The following is an 18,558-nucleotide window of genomic DNA, read 5'->3' on the forward strand; positions in this document are numbered from 1 at the left end:
AAGAACCAGTTCTTCCTGATGTTCCCAATCAACAGCAAATGCAGGCATTTAAAGCATGGCATGAGAGAGCCAGGAAAGTTATGTACTGGCTATCTATCAACATTGCAGACTCTATGATTGTGCATATTCAAGATGCAAGTACGCCAAAGGAGGCATAGGATACTTTGTCAAAAATGTATAGCACAAATACGCAAGCCAGGAAAATGCAGCTCAAGCAAGAGTTGCACAATATGCAAAGAGAAAGTATGAGCATCAATGACTACCACATGAAGGTGAAGAAGATTGCAGATGCACTTGCTTCCATTGGGTTGCCAGTGGAAGATGATGATTTAGTCTCAGTGACCTTGAATGGTCTAGGAAAGGATTATGCACAGTTTCGAACATCCATTTCCGTCCGTGAAAGATTTCCTGATTTTGAGGAGTTGATTGCTCTTCAAATTTCTGAGGAGCAGAGAAATGGTGGTGCATCTTGTTCAGGAGGAACTTCAAAAGAAGCTGTCTTCTACTCAAATGCTGGAAGAGGTAGAGGCAGAGGTAGAGGAGGCCGATTTGGAGGCCGTGGTAGAAATCAGAATATGCAGCAAACTCAAGAAAACCAGTCCTATGGAGGAGGACGTGGTAACTCTAGAGGGAGGGGGAGCCAAAGAGGTCGTGGTGGATGGCAAAGAGGCCAAAATGCAAATAGTAATATTGAATGCTACTACTGTGGTAAAATGGGTCATATGGCTAAAGACTGCTATAAAAAGCAGAATGACATCATGAATGGAAAACTGCAACAAGGGAATTATGCATCTTCTAGTAGACAGGGTGATGACAGAAATGAGCATTTGTTTATGGTGCAGCACATGAACAATTCTGTGACAAGTGCAAAAGAAAGAAATGATGTATGGTATGTTGACTCAGGTGCATCAAACCACATGACAGGTCATGCAGAATGGATGGAGGATGCAAGGAAAATGGAAAAACCAGGATTTGTGGAGACTGGTGATGATACTGCACATCCTATTGTGCAGATTGGAAAAATTCCTTTGTCTATGCAGGATGGGAAAAAGAAATACATGTCCGATGTATTTCATGTCCTGAATATCACCAAGAATCTGGTTTCTATTGGTCAAATGGTTGAGCAGGGCTTGCAGGTCAAATTTAATCCTCATGGATGCTTTGTTGAGGATATGAAAAATAAAGGTCGCTTGATAGCAAAAGGAAAGAAGAAGGGCAGAATGTTTACGTTGGATACAGACATGTCTGAATTGAGTGCAGCAATGTTTGCACATGGGACCGGTGTAGTTGCAGATATTGATATCTGGTATAAACGCATTGGTCATGTTAATGTACAGCGACTTAAATCAATGCAAGCCCAAAATATTGTTGCAGGATTGCCTAAATTCAAGGTTGCAGAAATGCATAAGGTATGTGAAGCCTGCCAATTTGGAAAACGGGCAAGGAAACCATTTCCTAGACATGTTCAAGAGAGTGAGAAGCCATTGGAATTAATCCACTCTAATGTGTGGACTACTAAAGTTGCATCTCTTGGAGGCTGTCATTATTTTGTCACTTTTATTGATGACTATAGCAGAAAAGTTTGGGTGTATTTTATGAAAAAGAAAAGTGAAGTTTTTGGGCATTTCAAAACTCTTAAAGCTATGGTTGAAAAAGAAACAGGCCTACAAATAAAATGCCTAAGGTCAGATGAAGGGGGAGAGTACCTCTCAAATGAGTTTGCAAGATTCTTGCAGGAGCATGGCATAAAGCAACAATATTCATGTAGTCATACCCCACAACAAAATGGAATTGCAGAAAGAAAAAACAGGCATATTGGAGAGGTATCTCATGCCATGCTCAATGAAAAAGACCTGCCAGATTTTTATTGGGCTGAGGCAGTTGCTACATCAATCTACATAATAAACAGGACTCCCACTGCAGCAATACATGGGATGACTCCAAAGGAGAGGTATACTGGTAGGAAACCAGATATTTCTCATTTGAAAATTTTTGGTTGCATTAACTATGTACATGTGCCAGATGAGTTGAGATCCAAGTTGGATCCAAAAGCTGAGAAGTGCATCTTTATTGGTTACTCTCTGCAGCAAAAAGGGTATAGATGCTATAACCCTTCTACTCGTAAGTTTACAGTGAGCAGAGATGTTGTTTTTGATGAGATGAGTAGCTGGTATAAACCAGTAAATTTGATTGATGATGTAGATGCACAAAATGTAATGCTGCACAGAATTCACAGCAGCAGTCACAAAATATTAGTGGACCTAGAGCGTCCTCTAGCAGTGGTTCACATTCTTTGCCATGGACAGGCAGATTGAGATCAGGAGAATCTTCTCAAAGCAATGCAGATAGTGGTATGCAGGTATCACAAAAAGGAAAAGAGAAGGTTGATCAGTCCATGTTTGATGTGAATGTAGGTCACTCTTATGTGGATGGTGAATCCAGTGGCTCAGAACAGAGCATTGATGATGAGTTGGGTATTCCTTCTATTGTTACACCTGGAGTAAGGAAGACCAGGGATGTTTTGAGAGCACCTGGGAGTGAACCTATTTTGCCCAGGTCTACGAGAGCTAGGTATCCTGTGGATAGGCTGAAATATGATGGATTTACAGCCATTCACTATGCATATATGGTCAAAGTGATACAGGAACCAGAACCCACTTCTTTTGAGCAAGCCATGGGAAAAGAAAAATGAGAGAAAGCCATGGATGAAGAAATGGATGCCTTGGAAGCAAATGCTACATGGGAATTGGTACCTTTGCCTAAAGGTAAAAATGCAATTGGATGTAAGTGGGTTTATAAGGTGAAGCACAATGCAGATGGTTCTGTGAACAGATACAAGGCAAGATTAGTAGTCAAGGGGTATGCACAAACATATGGCATTGACTATGAAGAAACATTCAGTCCGGTTGCAAGGATGGCAACCGTAAGAGCAGTCATTGCTATGGCTGCATCAAAGGGATGGTCTTTACATCAGATGGATGTAAAGAATGCCTTCTTGCATGGTGATTTGCAAGAAGAGGTCTATATGGAGCAGCCACCAGGTTATGTGCATGTTGTTCATCCTGAGTTTGTTTGCAGGTTGAAGAAAGCCTTGTATGGCTTGAAGCAAGCACCTAGAGCATGGTCTGACAAGATAGGACAATATCTTGTCACTATTAGCTTTCAGATTTCCAAGGCAGATTTCTCACTTTATGTGAGAAAAACAGAGAAATGTATTATGCTACTTGTCATTTATGTTGATGATTTGATTATGACAGGTGACAGTGATGAAGATATCCTTCATGTGAAAATGCTATTGAAGAAGAAGTTTGAGATGAAGGATTTGGGAGAGCTGCATTATTTCTTGGGCATTGAGGTGATTAGATCACCAAGTGGGATACAACTCTTGCAGAGGTAGTATGGATTGGACATGCTGTCCAAATATGGGATGATAGGCTGTAAGCCTATTTCAGTTCCTTTGGAGCAGAATGTGAAGCTGAGCGCAGATGTAGGTGAGCTTCTGGAAGACCCTACTATGTACAGACGCATAGTAGGAAGCTTGATTTATATAACTATTACCAGGCCAGATTTGAGCTATGCTGTTGGATTGGTAAGTCAGTTTATGCAGGCTCCAAGGAAACCGCATTTGGATGCGGCTAGACGCATACTCAGGTATGTGAAGTCCACATTGCAGTATGGACTATTTTATGAGACTGGGGTTCAGATACAGTTGCATGGATACACTGATGCTGATTGGGCTGGTAGCATTTCTGATAGACGATCTACCAGTGGATATGTGTTCTCTTTTGGGAGTGTTGCAGTCACTTGGAGCAACAAGAAACAGCCTACAGTTGCCTTGTCCAGCACAGAGGCTGAGTACAAGGGTGCAGCAATGGCTGCATGTGAGGTAGCTTGGTTGCATAAGCTACTTTATGATATGCATCAGCCTACAGATGGGCCAGTTGTCATTTATTGTGACAACATGAGTAGTATATACATGGAAAATAACCCAGTCTATCATGCTAGAACAAAGCACATTGAGGTGCATTATCACTATGTGCGGGAGAGGGTTTTACTAGGTCTTATTGATCTAGTTTATGTTAGCATAGAGGATCAGGTAGCTGACATATTTACGAAGGCATTGGGCGCAGAGAAGCTCCGCAAGTTCAGAGACCTGCTTGGTGTGTAGGAATTGGTATTGAGCTCGAGGGGGAGTGTTGAGATATCGAGCTCCAATCATGATATGCCAGGGTGACCGTTGTGCATTTATGTTACCGACTTGTCAGTTGCAGATGCGGTTGGTACACCGCCCATGAATAATAGCTACATGATAGCTATCCTTATCTACTCTAGTTCGTGGCTCAGTTAGTATGCCACCTTAGTTAGTTGAGTTTGGTTTGAGACCCATATATAGGGTTCTTCTATATCCTTGTACGAGAGTTCTTTTGGCTTACACAACTAAGAAGAGGAAAACTATTTTCAGCCTCCACCTGTGTGTGTATTCCCCCATTGTTCAAGCAAGAAAGCTACAAGTGAGACTCCTTCCTTCTCTCCCACAATCTTGACAACTCTTGCGAGGAATACTATCATATCTTCTTTGTTCTCCTTCCCTCATCGAAGTCTTTCATCGCAAGAGGCCAATTACATGACATTGGCATATCATAATCATATGGCAAAATCAAGAAGTTTTTCAAATCTCTCTTGAAACATGGGTGCCATGCTTTTCTTTTGTGTCATAGGTATCCAAAAATGTTGTCATGATAGGCTTCATCTTCATATTGATGCTAGTCTCAATAGCGATGCTATTATTGGCAACAATCGGTAGCTCCCATGATTTGTCTTAGTTGACTTAGTTGTCTTTGTGGGCCTTTTCCCAAGTATATACTCCTATTAGATGAGTTCCTCTTACTGAACTCTTTTGGGTTGTAGGAATTTACATCAATTCTTTCAGCACTTGAAGAAAACCTAAAGAACATTGCTATTTACAATTCCAATAGAAACAATTTCTTGGAAACCCGCATTAAAATTAGCCATGCAGCACTCGTTAGCGCTGATGTGAGTTTGGAGGGAGAACACTGCCAACAACAATATCACCAAAATCTGCTAGATTTGTACCTGTCCTTTCAATATCAACCCTTAGAACAAGTGCCAATAAATCTTCAGCAAACGTATCTTTAAAGCCTCCACATTTTGCTTCACAGATTGGAGTGCGATAAGCTCTTGTCCATGGAGCCTATAAAATTGTATTGATTTTCTTGATCACCTTCTTTGTCTTTCTGATCTACTTCTTTTCTTCTTCCGGGGCCGATCTTCTTCCCCACTTCAACACATCTAGAAAGAAACAGGCGGCACTATCCTCTTCATCAATCTTCCTAGGTCTGTTGTATGCAAGCATATTCAACTAGTCCAATGCTCCTTGCCTGCTAAAACTATCCTTCTCAACATTGCATGGGAGGAACTCCAAGTTAAACATATGTGCTATATTACCAATGGACAAACTATTGACCATAGCCGATACACAATTTCATCATGGGCTATGAAGTAGGCTAGCTGGTCTTTCATGAAGTGCATCATCAGTCACATAAAAACATAGAATAGTGCCTTGCCTCTCGTTGTGAGCACGTGCACCAATGCAAAAATCATGAATCCAAGAGTGTCTTAACCTCATCATCATGAAGCCGTGATCATGAAGTCCGTCACCTCTTACATAGGCAACTGTCCCCATAACAATTTTTTGGCTATTTACAATGTTCCAAACCACGTCGATTATCCTCTAACACCTTCATCATGTTCAGGTTTGCATGTTCAAGCATGGAGGTACATTTTAATCCTCTTCTGACTCTGTTGCTAGTAGGGGCTATTATTGCAGCAGCAGATGATCTCATGTGGCCTAGTTTCTTTAGATTGCCCTACGGCCTTGTGAACAGATTGGTGCAAGAAACATAGGATCATTGGTTTCTTTTGCCATTCAGAGAAGTGAGCATAGATGGCATCGTATCAAGAGATTACAGCAATCTAGAGCTAGTATTACAAAGTTGTGAGATAATGCAGATGCTTTGGTTTTGGAATGCTGATGCCTGATAACTTGCAGACCATACCAATCCTCACCATTGTCTTCGTCCTCTCTCCCTGTCAATAGTAGCATAAGGCCTTTTTAATCTTTTGTCCTCCCTAGCTTCTTTCCTCCTCATCACAAAAATACCAGTCTCTCCCAAAAAGCACAGCTAACTTTAGCTTTGCTTACTAAAGCTTTGCGATGACATTTTGAAACATTTCTTTTAGTTGTGAATTTGTCATCCAATATTATTACATATGCACTCGATCTTGCTCCCTCCATGCCGGCAATGCCCATTGCAAGTCCAATTTTTGCTTCGTGAAGAGTTAGTGCATCATTGGTCCCATCACCTTCTCCTCATTTATTGTGCTACTATTGAGGATGCACTCGTGTAAGTTTTAGCTAGTATTGCTCTTCTAGTTGACCCTTTCAAATCAAACATCATGCAAATAAAATAGTCACCCAATTTGATAATCGCAAACTATTCCTCGACCATAAAACATCATGCAAATAAAATAGTCACCCAATTTGATAATCGCAAACTATTCCTTGACCATACTCGTGGATGTGACTTTGTATAGTATGTGATTAATGTGTTTGTTCTTTATGATGTTGACGAGGATGGATCAGAACTCGACATGAAGAGGAAGGTGATTATTGCAATGTGCCCAAGGGGTTGTCTTCATCTTCCTCTTCTGAGTTTCATCTTCTATCCCCCCCCCCCCCCCTTCATTCCATTTTAGCTAGTGCACATATGCATAAATCACATGACAAACCATAGATCTCCATCTACATGTTCCCCTTGACCGCAAGCGAATACAAAAAGTTTAGGATGGAACCCAAGCAATCAAATTTTCAAATTGACAGTTTAAACTAAACGACTAACAAAAAGACGCTTACAACAAAAAACAAGTTCCTAATGCCGCTGACTAATGAGTTCAAATTCATGATGAAAAACTCCGCCCTCAAGTTTGCAGTGATGGATGCGTAGCGTCACGACAACGTCAGCACACAAAATCAAATAGCTGACATTTTCACAAATGCAGTGGGTGTAGAGAAGCTTCAATAATTTTGAAGCTTACTTGGAGTTATAAAGATATAGTTGAGCTTGAGGGGAGTGTTGAGTAGCAAGATCAACACATGAAGATATTGATAATGGACCGCCTAGCTAGATGGGTCTGCACATCTATACTTAGCATGCCAATGGTCATTATGATCCTCACATGGCCACTGACTTATCACTTATTATATTTAGTTTTTATGCCTACCTACAGCTGGTATAGTTATAGTGCTAGATGATTAATATAGTTAGTTATACATATTTGACTTAGTAGGCCACTTTCCTTTATGTTGTATCTTATCTATACTTTGTATACATGGTATTATGAGTAAAAGAAGAAGAACAAACTAGTAAGAAAACATTTTTTCCTCCATTTCTCTTCTTGTGTTCTTGAGTGAGCTTCCTCTTGTGTATATGGCATATGTTTAATATAGTAGCTCAAGAAAGTCCCCCCACCATGTGATTCTTGACATACTATACATTTACATTGTGCATTGTATGCATGTGTGCACCATGCACTGTTCATTGTGCACTAAGGGGATGTATTAGTGTATAATGTAGTGCACTAGGGTATAGTGAGGTGAGAGTAGGGGTATGTACTAGGTAGTTTAGGTATGAGATGTATGTGCACTTATGTGCACATGTGCATCATGTCCTATGTAGTGTGCACCATGCATAATGCACTATGGGTTGTGCACTATTGCACTATGTAGTACACACTAGGATGGTGCATCTGCACAATGTCCTAAGGGTAGTCTGTATTAGACTAAGTGTAGGGTGAATGGATTAATCGGCATTGAGATTAGCATCAATTCAATGGACAGTAGCAACAATATATGTGTCCAATTTTCCTATAGAATTCTCATCATGGTTACTAGTATAATGATCATCTTCAACATTTTCTTCCTTATCTACAGCTAGAGCCACCTTATTACTACATCAAGATAGTCAAATCTTCCCCATTGTAGCTTGTAGCATCATCATCCTTAGCACAACCATCATCATCTTCATTGTGATTGTTGTTCTCATCATCAACATCATGATCATCATTATAACCATCTCTTGCTCTGCTATGCTATGGGCTGAAAATTGGGTTAGGAATAGTTTAGTGCCCATTTGCCATAATCATGTGTGTATTGTTGCATGTATGAGTCTTGTTTTAGACTTGTGGATTACTCTAGATTTTGAAGAGTCACTGAGAATAGAAAACCACCAGCATACCTCCCTTTAATCTCCTCCGCCACTTGTTTTCCACCTCCACCTCCACCCTCACAACCACTACCACCAATCTAATCACCCCCCATCTTCTTTAAATCACCCAATCCTTCTCCTTTTCCACCATTTTTTCCCTCACACTATCTCCCTTGCACCACCAACAACTTTCCTTACACCACAAACATACAAGAGCTATTACAAACAAGGGCCGCTCTCCACCATATAGAGGAAGCCATTGAGAAAGAGGGCAAATCATTGATAAGAGGAGGAGCCACTAGAAAAATTAAGGCCAAAAGAATTAGCCTCCACCATACCTAGTAAGGTACAAATTTATGGATGCCTATCCTCCAAGCATTGAAATTTGATTGTATGTTAGCATTGAAGTGTGGAAACTGCTGCATTGAATGGAGAGAAAAGAGGAGAGGCCTTGATCTTAATGGGCGGAGGGTTGGATGCTAATTCACATTTGGTCATATCCATTTGTCTGACTATAATTAATACCTAATATTCTTCGGTTGATTAAGGTGCATTTAACTTTTGGCTATCTATGATCACCCCTTAGTGCACAATGCACACCTACATGTGCACAATATACAATGCACAATGCATATACATATGTGCACAATATACACCACCCATTGCATACCACCATGCATTGGTATAACCGTAGAACACCACCCTACACTAGTATAACCTTAGAACACTATGCACTTGAGCACTCATTGGGTTCCTCTTTCCTCCCTCTCTCTTTCACATGACACCTTTCACATGACACCTACCTCCATCTTTGCAAGGGGGAGACAAATAGAAGGAGAAAAAAAGGTGGTATCTCGTAGTGTCCAATAGTAGTGCAGTGCACTACAGCCATGCATAGTGCAAGCACACATGCTTATGTACACAATGCACTACATTGCACCGTGCATCTTGGTGCATTGTGTACCAACCATGTTGAGAAATAAGCCAAAGTCTAAGGCATAGTCTAAGCCTTATCATATTATTGTATGTAAAGTGTCCTTAAGTTTGGGGTATCTACTTTTTGAAGATACCATTTTAGTGTGTGGAATCTTGGAGATATGGTTGGAGAATAATGGAGGACAAGTTGACATTGAGCTCCAAAAAAAATCCGTGCTTGTTTCATCTTAGTCTCCCTCTACTTGCAGTTTTATCATTTGGTATCAAAGCAGACACTGCTTTAGATCGTGATACTCTAGCATGTGTCATAACTAACTTGATATCCTTAGGCTCAACACCGGTCTCATCCACCTCTACATCATCTTCAAGCTTAGCTACAGATGATTTCGTGATTTCATGTGACAGATCAGGGGCTTTAAACTATTCAGCAGCCTGTGCCTGTGATTGAGTGCTGAGGTCCTCAATTTTTTGCTTCTCCGAACACAATACACAGGTTTCATGCCAAGCTTTTGCATTGCTTTTCTGTTTTTCTTCTCACGGAAACTCTGTTTCCCTTTCCCGTTGGCAAGGCCGCCATCTTCCCCATCTAGTTCAGGGGCATCGTCATCATTGTCATCCTGGAGCTTCTGCTGCTCGAGCTCGGAGGCGAGGTCAGCAACACTCCCCCTTGCTGAAGTCCTACGGGGCGACTCCCGGGAGGTAGAAGGCATGAGCAACTGGGAGAAGGAAGGACAGCAGGGCCCAAGCCAGGCACGCCACCGCCATAGCCTAGCGAGGAGCTGCTGCTGTTGCGAGAGCTTCTTAGGCCACCGATTCAAACGACGAGGAAAGAGAGTGCCTCCTTCTTCTTACAGCCAGTACAGTCATCGTCGTCATCATCATCCTCATTCTAACATCTCAAACCAAGCAAGAGTGCCTATAAGCTTTGTAACAGATAAAGCAAGAGTTTTATGTGGTCAAGAACAAGCTAGAAACTTTGTTACAGCTGGAGCAACAGATTTTAGCTATAGGAGGATCTTTGCCTATGATGCAATGATCAGTTTTGGAGATCAACCCTGTATTTTGCCAGTTTCTGTTTGTTGCGAGTACAGCCTAAAGAAGCTAATGGGATAATCAGTAATCATTACCTTTTTAAGAAAATATAGAGTTTTTGTTGCTCTGTGCTCATCACAGCAGGAGAGAGTGACATCTTGTAACTGGTTATAGTAAAACCAAGAAGCCAGCTGCTGTCTTGATGAAAAGAAATGCAAGGCTATGTCCACATCTTGCTGTTGGCAGAATATTATGGATGAAGTGTTCCATTGTAGAAGTGCCAAGTGCAGGGATAGTGTGCTTCAAGTGCCATAGATACAATCCAGGACTCCAGACTATGCCACAATCTACAAGAAAAACCAAATACCTTACTTGGTAGACTTGAGCCAAAAGAAATTTAAAAATTGCAAGAAAAGTGGTCAACTTTATACCCATGTTTTAATGCATTTTGGGTCATACAGACATCATGTGGAATCCGATTTGGATGGTTCTTGCTGGAAACTGAATGTATGACATGTTGGCATCATGGATGGATGTATATGATAGTTTTTGGACACATGTATGACAGTCATATTGCTGAATACCATTTCTGAACAGATTGTATTGTTGTTTTCTTCTGAATTTGTAGTAGTCATAATGTCTGACATAGCACAGATCACTCAGATCATGGGGGACAAATTGACCAAAGACAACTATAGTGTTTGGTCCTACAGGATGGAGAATTTTTTTATGGGTAGAGGTCTATGGGATCTCATAATGGGTGATGATGAATGTCCAGAAGTTCCCGAACATCCAACTGAAGAGCAAAAGAAAGCGTACAAGGATTGGACTAGGAAGAACAGGAAGGTTTTGCATTGGATCTCCATATGTATTTTAGAAACATTGATTCCTCATATCAAAAAGGCAAGTACTTGTAAGGAGGCATGGGAAATCATAGAAAAAATGTATGAAACATGTACAGAGGCTCGTAAGATACAACTTAAGTAGAGATTACATGGTTCATGGAGAGGCAATCACAGTATTAGTGACTATGTGGCAGAAATCAAGCAAATTTCAGAAGACCTTGCATCCATTAATGCACCTGTTGATGATGATGATTTAGTGTCAGTGACACTAAATGGGCTTGGACCAGCTTTTAAATCTTTGGATACCTCTATTTCCATTAGGGGAGGCTCTATGCCTGACTTTGAGGAGCTTATTGGATTGCTCCTTACAGAAGAAATCAATTTGGGATTGAATGCATCTAGCAGTGGCAAAAATGCAGGTGGAGATAGTGTTTTCTATCACCAGAGAGGTCGTGGCAGTTCATCTAGAGCTAGAGGCTCTTCACTTGGTCGTAGTAATTATGGTTTTGCTCGTGGAAGAGGCAACTTTGGTGGTAGTGACTTCATGCATAGAGGCAGGGGGAGATCTTTCCCTAGAGGTAGAGGACGGTCTAGTCCTTCTTCACAAAGAGATGACACTTGTCATTATTGTGGGAAGTTTGGTCACTTTGAGAGGGATTGTTATCAAAAATAGAATGCCATGTCTAGGGGTCGTGGAAGGACCCAATATGGCCACTATGCAGGCACTTACGGTGGTACAGGTTATGGACCTAGAGGTGGATCACCTAGAGGTCATTTATTTGCTATGGAGCATGTGCTTGGGAGCATGACTCGTCCTCCTCGTGAGAATGACTGGTTTTTGGATTCAGGAGCTACAAACCACATGACTCATCATGCTGAGTGGTTTGATAGCAAGGAGCAAGTGCAGAATGATGAATATGTTGCCACTGGTGATGATACTTTACACAAAATTACTCATATTGGTAGTGTGCTACTTGTTACTAAAGATGGGATTGAGAACAAGCTTGGTGATGTACTTTATGTGCCCACAATAACTAAGAACCTCGCATCGGTTGGTCAAATGACAGATCAAGGATTGCACGTGAGATTCAATGAGGTTGGATGTTTCATTGAAGAGTTCCATAATGGGAGAACTGGCAGGGTGATTGCTCATGGTAGAAAGAAAGGGAGATTGTTTGCTTTGGATGCAGGTACTCTAGTGATTCAAAACTCTATGTATGTTGAGAGAGGACATGGGCAAGATAAGGATGTGGAATTATGGCATAGACGGATTGGTCATGTTAATTTGCAAAGATTGAAGCAAATGCAATCAAAATAGATAGTCTGTGGTCTACCACATTTAGGATATGTGAATTTTGATCATGTATGTGAGGCTTGTCAATTTGGCAAATAGTCCAGATTGTCATTTCCAAAGAGGGGGAGAATAAGCAACTATCCTTTGGAAATAATACACTCAAATATTTGGGGCCCATGTCAGAATGTTTCCATGAGCGAAAAATGTAGATTCTATATCACTTTCATTGATGATTTCAGCAAGATGACTTGGGTGTACTTTATGCAGCATAAAAGTGAAGCATTTGAAAAGTTCTTGGAATTTAAATCTATGGCTAAAAAGCAGTTTGGATGCTACATAAAATGTTTGAGGTCAGATAATGGTGGAGAGTACATGTCATATGAGTTTTGTGACTTCTTGAGAGATCATGGTATCAAATGGCAATTGACATGCAGGTATACACCTCAGCAAAATAGTGTGGCTGAAAGGAAGAATGGGATTATTGCAGAGGTTGCAAGGGCAATGATGAATCAAATGAACATGCCATTGTCATATTGGGCAGAAGCAGTGCATACTGCAGTTCACATTATGAATAGAACACCTATAGCCTTGATTCATAATATGTCACCATATGAGAGAATATATGGCATGAAACCCACTGTTGCATACTTTAGAGTCTTTGGATGTGTCTGTTATGTTCATGTTCCGGATGATTTGAGAAAGAAGATGGAACCTAAGGCTGTAAAATGCATTTTCCTTGGATATCCTGATGAGAAGAAGGGATACAAATGCTATGATCCAGTGAGTAAGGAAGTATACATAAGCAAGGATGTCAAATTCAGTGAATATGAATCATGGTACAAGCCCAAAATTACAGTGGATGTTGATTCATATGAAAGCAATGATGATAATGGCTATGGAAGGAAAATTTCAGCAAACAGCAAGGCTGAAAATCAGCATGTGGAAGATGCTTCAGGACCTCAAGAGAATGTGGAAAGCAGAGGCAACTACAGTCCATGGAGTGGTAGATTGAGAAATGCACAAAGGAGTGCAAAAGTTGCAAAAGGTAAGAGACCAATGACTGAAAGTTTAGAAGATGAATCTATAGATGACGAGTATGGCATTCCGCATGTTAAAACACCTAGCACTAGAAGTACAGGAAAGTATGTGCCGCCACATACTAGATCAGATGAGACACACGGTAGTGCACCTCAATTGAGAAGGTCAGAAAGGGTAAGGTATCCAATTGATAGATTGACTTATAATGAAGATGCATTATGCATACATGGTTTCTTATGTACAACATGTGGAACCTACTTGCTTTGAAGAAGCAGTAGAGAGCAAAGAGTGGAGACAAGCAATGGATGAAGAGATGAATGCACTAAGGAAAAACAAGACTTGGGATTTGGTGAAACTACCTTATGGCAAGAAGTCCATTGGATGTAAATGGGTTTACAAGGTCAAATGTAAGTCGGATGGTTCTCTTGAAAGGTATAAAGCAAGGCTAGTTGCAAAAGGATATGCACAAACTTATGGTTTGGACTATGAAGAAACATTCAGTCCAGTAGCTAAAATGACGACAGTGAGATCGGTAATTGCTTTGGCTTCTATCTATGGTTGGAGGCTTTATCAAATGGATGTGAAAAATGCATTTTTGAATGGCAACTTAGAAGAGGAAGTGTGCATGGATCAACCAGAGGGCTATGTGGATCCAAAATACCCACATTATGTATGCAGGTTGAAGAAGGCTTTATATGGACTGAAGCAAGCACCAAGAGCATGGTGTGATAGAATCAGCAAATTCTTATGCAGTATGGGATTTCAGCAGAGCAAAGCTGATTATTCACTTTATGTGAGGCATACAGAAGATGGTATGGTTGTTGTGGTCATCTATGTTGATGATCTCATTATTATAGGTACACTTGAGAAGGAGATTACTGAAGTCAAGCATGGGTTACATAAAGAGTTTGATATAAAGGATCTTGGTTTGTTGAGATACTTCTTGGGTATTGAGGTTATTGACACATCTCATGGTATATGGCTGATACAAAGGCAATATGCATTGGAGATGTTGGAAAAATATGGCATGACAGGATGCAAACCGGTTGATACACCATTGGATCAAAATGCTAAGTTGATGGATGATGGATCTTATGTTGAGGATGTTACTATGTTCAGAAAGATGGTTGGTAGTCTTATCTACTTGACCATTACAAGACCAGACTTGAGTTACGCTGTTGGATTGATAAGTTAGTTTATGCAAATCACATTTGGATGTAGTAAGAAGAGTTCTTAGATATGTGAAGAAGACAGCTGGATTTGGGCTGTTTTATGAAAAAGGAATCAAGCCTACATTGTTTGGATACTCAGATGCAGACTGGGCAGGTAGCTCTATGGATAGAAGATCTAATAGTGGCTATGCATTCTCATTTGGATCAGCCATGGTAAGTTGGAGCAGTAAGAAGCAACCTACAGTTGCTCTATCAAGCACTGAAGCAGAATATAGAGGCATTGCATTGGCAGCATGTGAGCAGACATGGCTGAGATTGATCCTATATGACATGGGGATAGAGATTGATGGTGGAATCATTATGTATTGTGACAATGTTAGTAGCATTATGTTGGCAAAGAACCCAGTCTACCATGCAAGGACAGAACACATAGAAGTGCACTGTCATTTCATTAGAGAAAAAGTCATTGATGGAGAGATTGACTTGGTCCATGTGAAGACCAATGACCAAGTTGCTGATATTTTTACCAAAGCATTAGGTAAAGATAAGTTTGAATACTTCAGGAGTGCACTTGGATTATTACCTTTGCAAGCTCATTCTGAGCTTGAGGGGGAGTGTTGAGAAATAAGCCAAAGTCTAAGGCATAGTCTAAGCCTTATCATATTGTTGTATGTAAAGTGTCCTTAAGTTTGGGGTATCTACTTTTTGAAGATACCATTTTAGTGTGTGGACTGTTGGAGATATGGTTGGAGAATAATGGAGGAGAAGTTGACATTGAGCTCCAAAAAAATCTATGCTTGTTTCATCTTAGTCTCCCTCTACTTGCAATTTTATCAAACCACGCACAACCCTATCTTAGCACACATGCATGTACATATACATATCCATGCACATATCCCCATTTATGTAGTAGAGGGATGTACACTCTTGCACTCATTGTGTCTCTTTTTTCTTTCTCTCATTCTTCAGTTAACCTATTCACAAGGAGGGGTTGATGAGTAGGAGGAAGAATAAACAATGTCCGTTTTTAATGCCCTGTGTAACATCCTATCATTTATTGTAGATCCACAAAAACTAGAACCTTGCACTTAGAGCTTATCATGCAAGGATCCCATTCTAGTGTACATACCTTATGCACTAAACCCACCATAGCATACTACATTTAGTGCACAACTTTGCAAACCCACATGTACTAGTGCATTACATGTAGAACATTGCACCATCTCACATGTAACATAACACATAAGCCTACTATTGTGTTACACTTAATCTTTCACCTTAGCGCACTAGATTGTGCACTTAGCGCACACTAGTGTAGAGTGTACATGTACACTATTATATCACTCACAAGTAATCACTAGTACACTTTCCTACTTCCACCCTAATGAACACCTAGTGCACTATAGCCACATTATAGCTCACTAGCATATTAGCTTACTTGCATATCAACCTTATGTCAAGATTGTGGGAGAGAAGGAAGAAGTCTCACTTGAAGCTTTCTTGCTTGCACAATGGGGGAATACACACAAGGGTGGAGGCTGAAAACAGTTTTCCTCTTCTTAGTTGTGTAAGCCAAAAGAACTCAAGTACAAAGAAATAGAAGAACCATATATATGGGTCTCAAACCAAACTCAACTAACTAAGGTGGCATACTAATTGAGCCACGAACTAGAGTAGATAAGGATAGCTATCATGTAGCTATTATTCATGGCCAGTGTACCAACCGCGTCTGCAACTGACAAGTCGGTGACATAAATACACAACGGTCACCCTGGCGTATCAGGAGTGGAGCTCGATATCTCAACACTCCCCCTCGAGCTCAATCCCAATTCCTGCACACCAAGCAGGTCTCTGAACTTGCGCAGCTTCTCTGCGCCCAATGCCTTCGTGAATATGTCAGCTACCTGATCCTCTGTGCTGACATAAACTAGATCAATAAGACCTAGTAAAACCCTCTCTCGCACATAGTGATAATGCACCTCAATGTGCTTTGTTCTAGCATGATAGACTGGGTTATTTGCCAAGTGTATACTACTCATGTTGTCACAATAAATGACAACTGGCCCATCTGTAGACTGATGCATATCATAAAGTAGCTTATGCAACCAAGCTACCTCACATGCAGCTATTGCTGCACCCCTGTACTCAGCCTCTGTGCTCGACAAGGCAACTGTAGGCTGTTTCTTGCTGCTCCAAGTGACTGCAGCACTCCCAAAAGAGAACACATATCCACTGGTAGATCATCTATCAGAAATACTACCAGCCCAATCAGCATCAGTGTATCCATGCAACTGTATCTGAACCCCAGTCTCATAAAATAGTCCATACTGCAATGTGGACTTCACATACCTGAGTATGCGTCTAGCCGCATCCAAATGTGGTTTCCTTGGAGCCTGCATAGATTGACTTACCAATCCAACAGCATAGCTCAAATATGGCCTGGTAATAGTCATATAAATCAAACTTCCTACTATGCGTCTGTACATAGTAGGGTCTTCTAGAAGCTCACCTGCATCTGTGCTCAGCTTCACATTCTGCTCCAAAGGAACTGAAATAGGCTTACAGCCTATCATCCCATATTTGGACAGCATGTCCAATCCATACTGCCTCTACAAGAGCTGTATCCCACTTGGTGATCTAATCACCTCAATGCCCAAGAAATAATGCAGCTCTCCCAAATCCTTCATCTCAAACTTCTGCTTCAATAGCATTTTCACATGAAGGATATCTTCATCACTGTCACTTGTCATAATCAAATCATCAATATAAATGACAAGTAGCATAATATCTTTCTCTGTTTTTCTCACATAAAGTGAGAAATCTACCTTGGAAATCTGAAAGCCAATAGTGACAAGATACTGTCCTATCTTGTCAGACCATGCTCTAGGTGCTTGCTTCAAGCCATACAAGGCTTTCTTCAACCTGCAAACAAACTCAGGATGAACAGCATGCACATAACCTGGTGGCTGCTCCATATAGACCTCTTCTTGCAAATCACCATGCAAGAAGGCATTCTTTACATCCATTTGATGTAAAGACCATCCTTTTGATGCAGCCATAGCAATGACTGCTCTTACGGTTGCCATCCTTGCAACCGGACTAAATGTTTCTTCATAGTCAATGCCATATGTTTGTGCATACCCCTTGACTACTAATCTTGCCTTGTATCTGTTCACAGAACCATCTGCATTGTGCTTCACCTTATAAACCCACTTACAGCCAATTGCATTTTTACCTTTAGGCAAAGGTACCAATTCCCATGTAGCATTTGCTTCCAAGGCATCCTTCTTCATCCATGGCTTTCTCCCATTTTTCTTTTCCCATGGCTTGCTCAAAAGAAGTGGGTTCTGGTTCCTGTATCACTTTGACCATATATGCATAGTGAATGGCTGTAAATCCATCATATTTCAGCCTATCCACAGGATACCTAGCTCTCTAGACCTGCGCAAAGTAGGTTCACTCCCAGGTGCTCTCAAAACATCCCTGGTCTTCCTTACTCTAGGTGTAACAATAGAAGGAATACCCAACTCATCATCAATGCTCTGTTCTGAGCCATTGGATTCACCATCCACATAAGAGTGACCTGCATTCACATCAAACATGGGCTGATCAACCTTCTCTTTTCCTTTTCGTGATACCTGCATACCACTATCTGCATTACTTTGAGAAGATTCTCCTGATCTCAATCTGCCTGTCCATGGCGAAGAATGTGAACCACTGCTAGAGGACGCTCCAGGTCCACTAATATTTTGTGACTGCTGCTGTGAATTCTGTGCAGCATTACCATTTTGTGCATCTACATCATCAATCACATTTACTGGTTTATACCAGCTACTCATCTCATCAAAAACAACATCTCTGCTCACTGTAAACTTACGAGTAGAAGGGTTATAGCATCTATACCCTTTTTGCTGCAGAGAGTAACCAATAAAGATACACTTCTCAGCTTTTGGATC

At 40.8% G+C, this 18,558-nt stretch overlaps 1 protein-coding gene across 1 annotated transcript; it reads right to left on the reverse strand.

Annotated features, from left to right (window-relative positions):
• Positions 1-9,584: 9,584 nt before the first annotated feature.
• Positions 9,585-10,481, reverse strand: LOC148017540 (uncharacterized). Its single transcript, XM_087663104.1, has one exon. The coding sequence runs from the start codon at positions 9,929-9,931 to the stop codon at positions 9,596-9,598; it is 336 nt and encodes a 111-aa protein (XP_087519230.1). The 5' UTR covers positions 9,932-10,481; the 3' UTR covers positions 9,585-9,595.
• Between the last annotated feature and the right edge of the window lie 8,077 nt (positions 10,482-18,558).

Source organism: Lygodium microphyllum, chromosome 22 (assembly GCF_053477565.2).
Source record: "Lygodium microphyllum isolate KBCC chromosome 22, Lygodium_microphyllum_v1.1.10, whole genome shotgun sequence".
NCBI lineage: Eukaryota > Viridiplantae > Streptophyta > Polypodiopsida > Schizaeales > Lygodiaceae > Lygodium > Lygodium microphyllum.

What these genes read in the sequence shown, in the direction of transcription:
- LOC148017540 (XM_087663104.1), bottom strand. Translation starts at nt 9,931, where the DNA reads ATGCCTTCTACCTCCCGGGAGTCGCCCCGTAGGACTTCAGCAAGGGGG.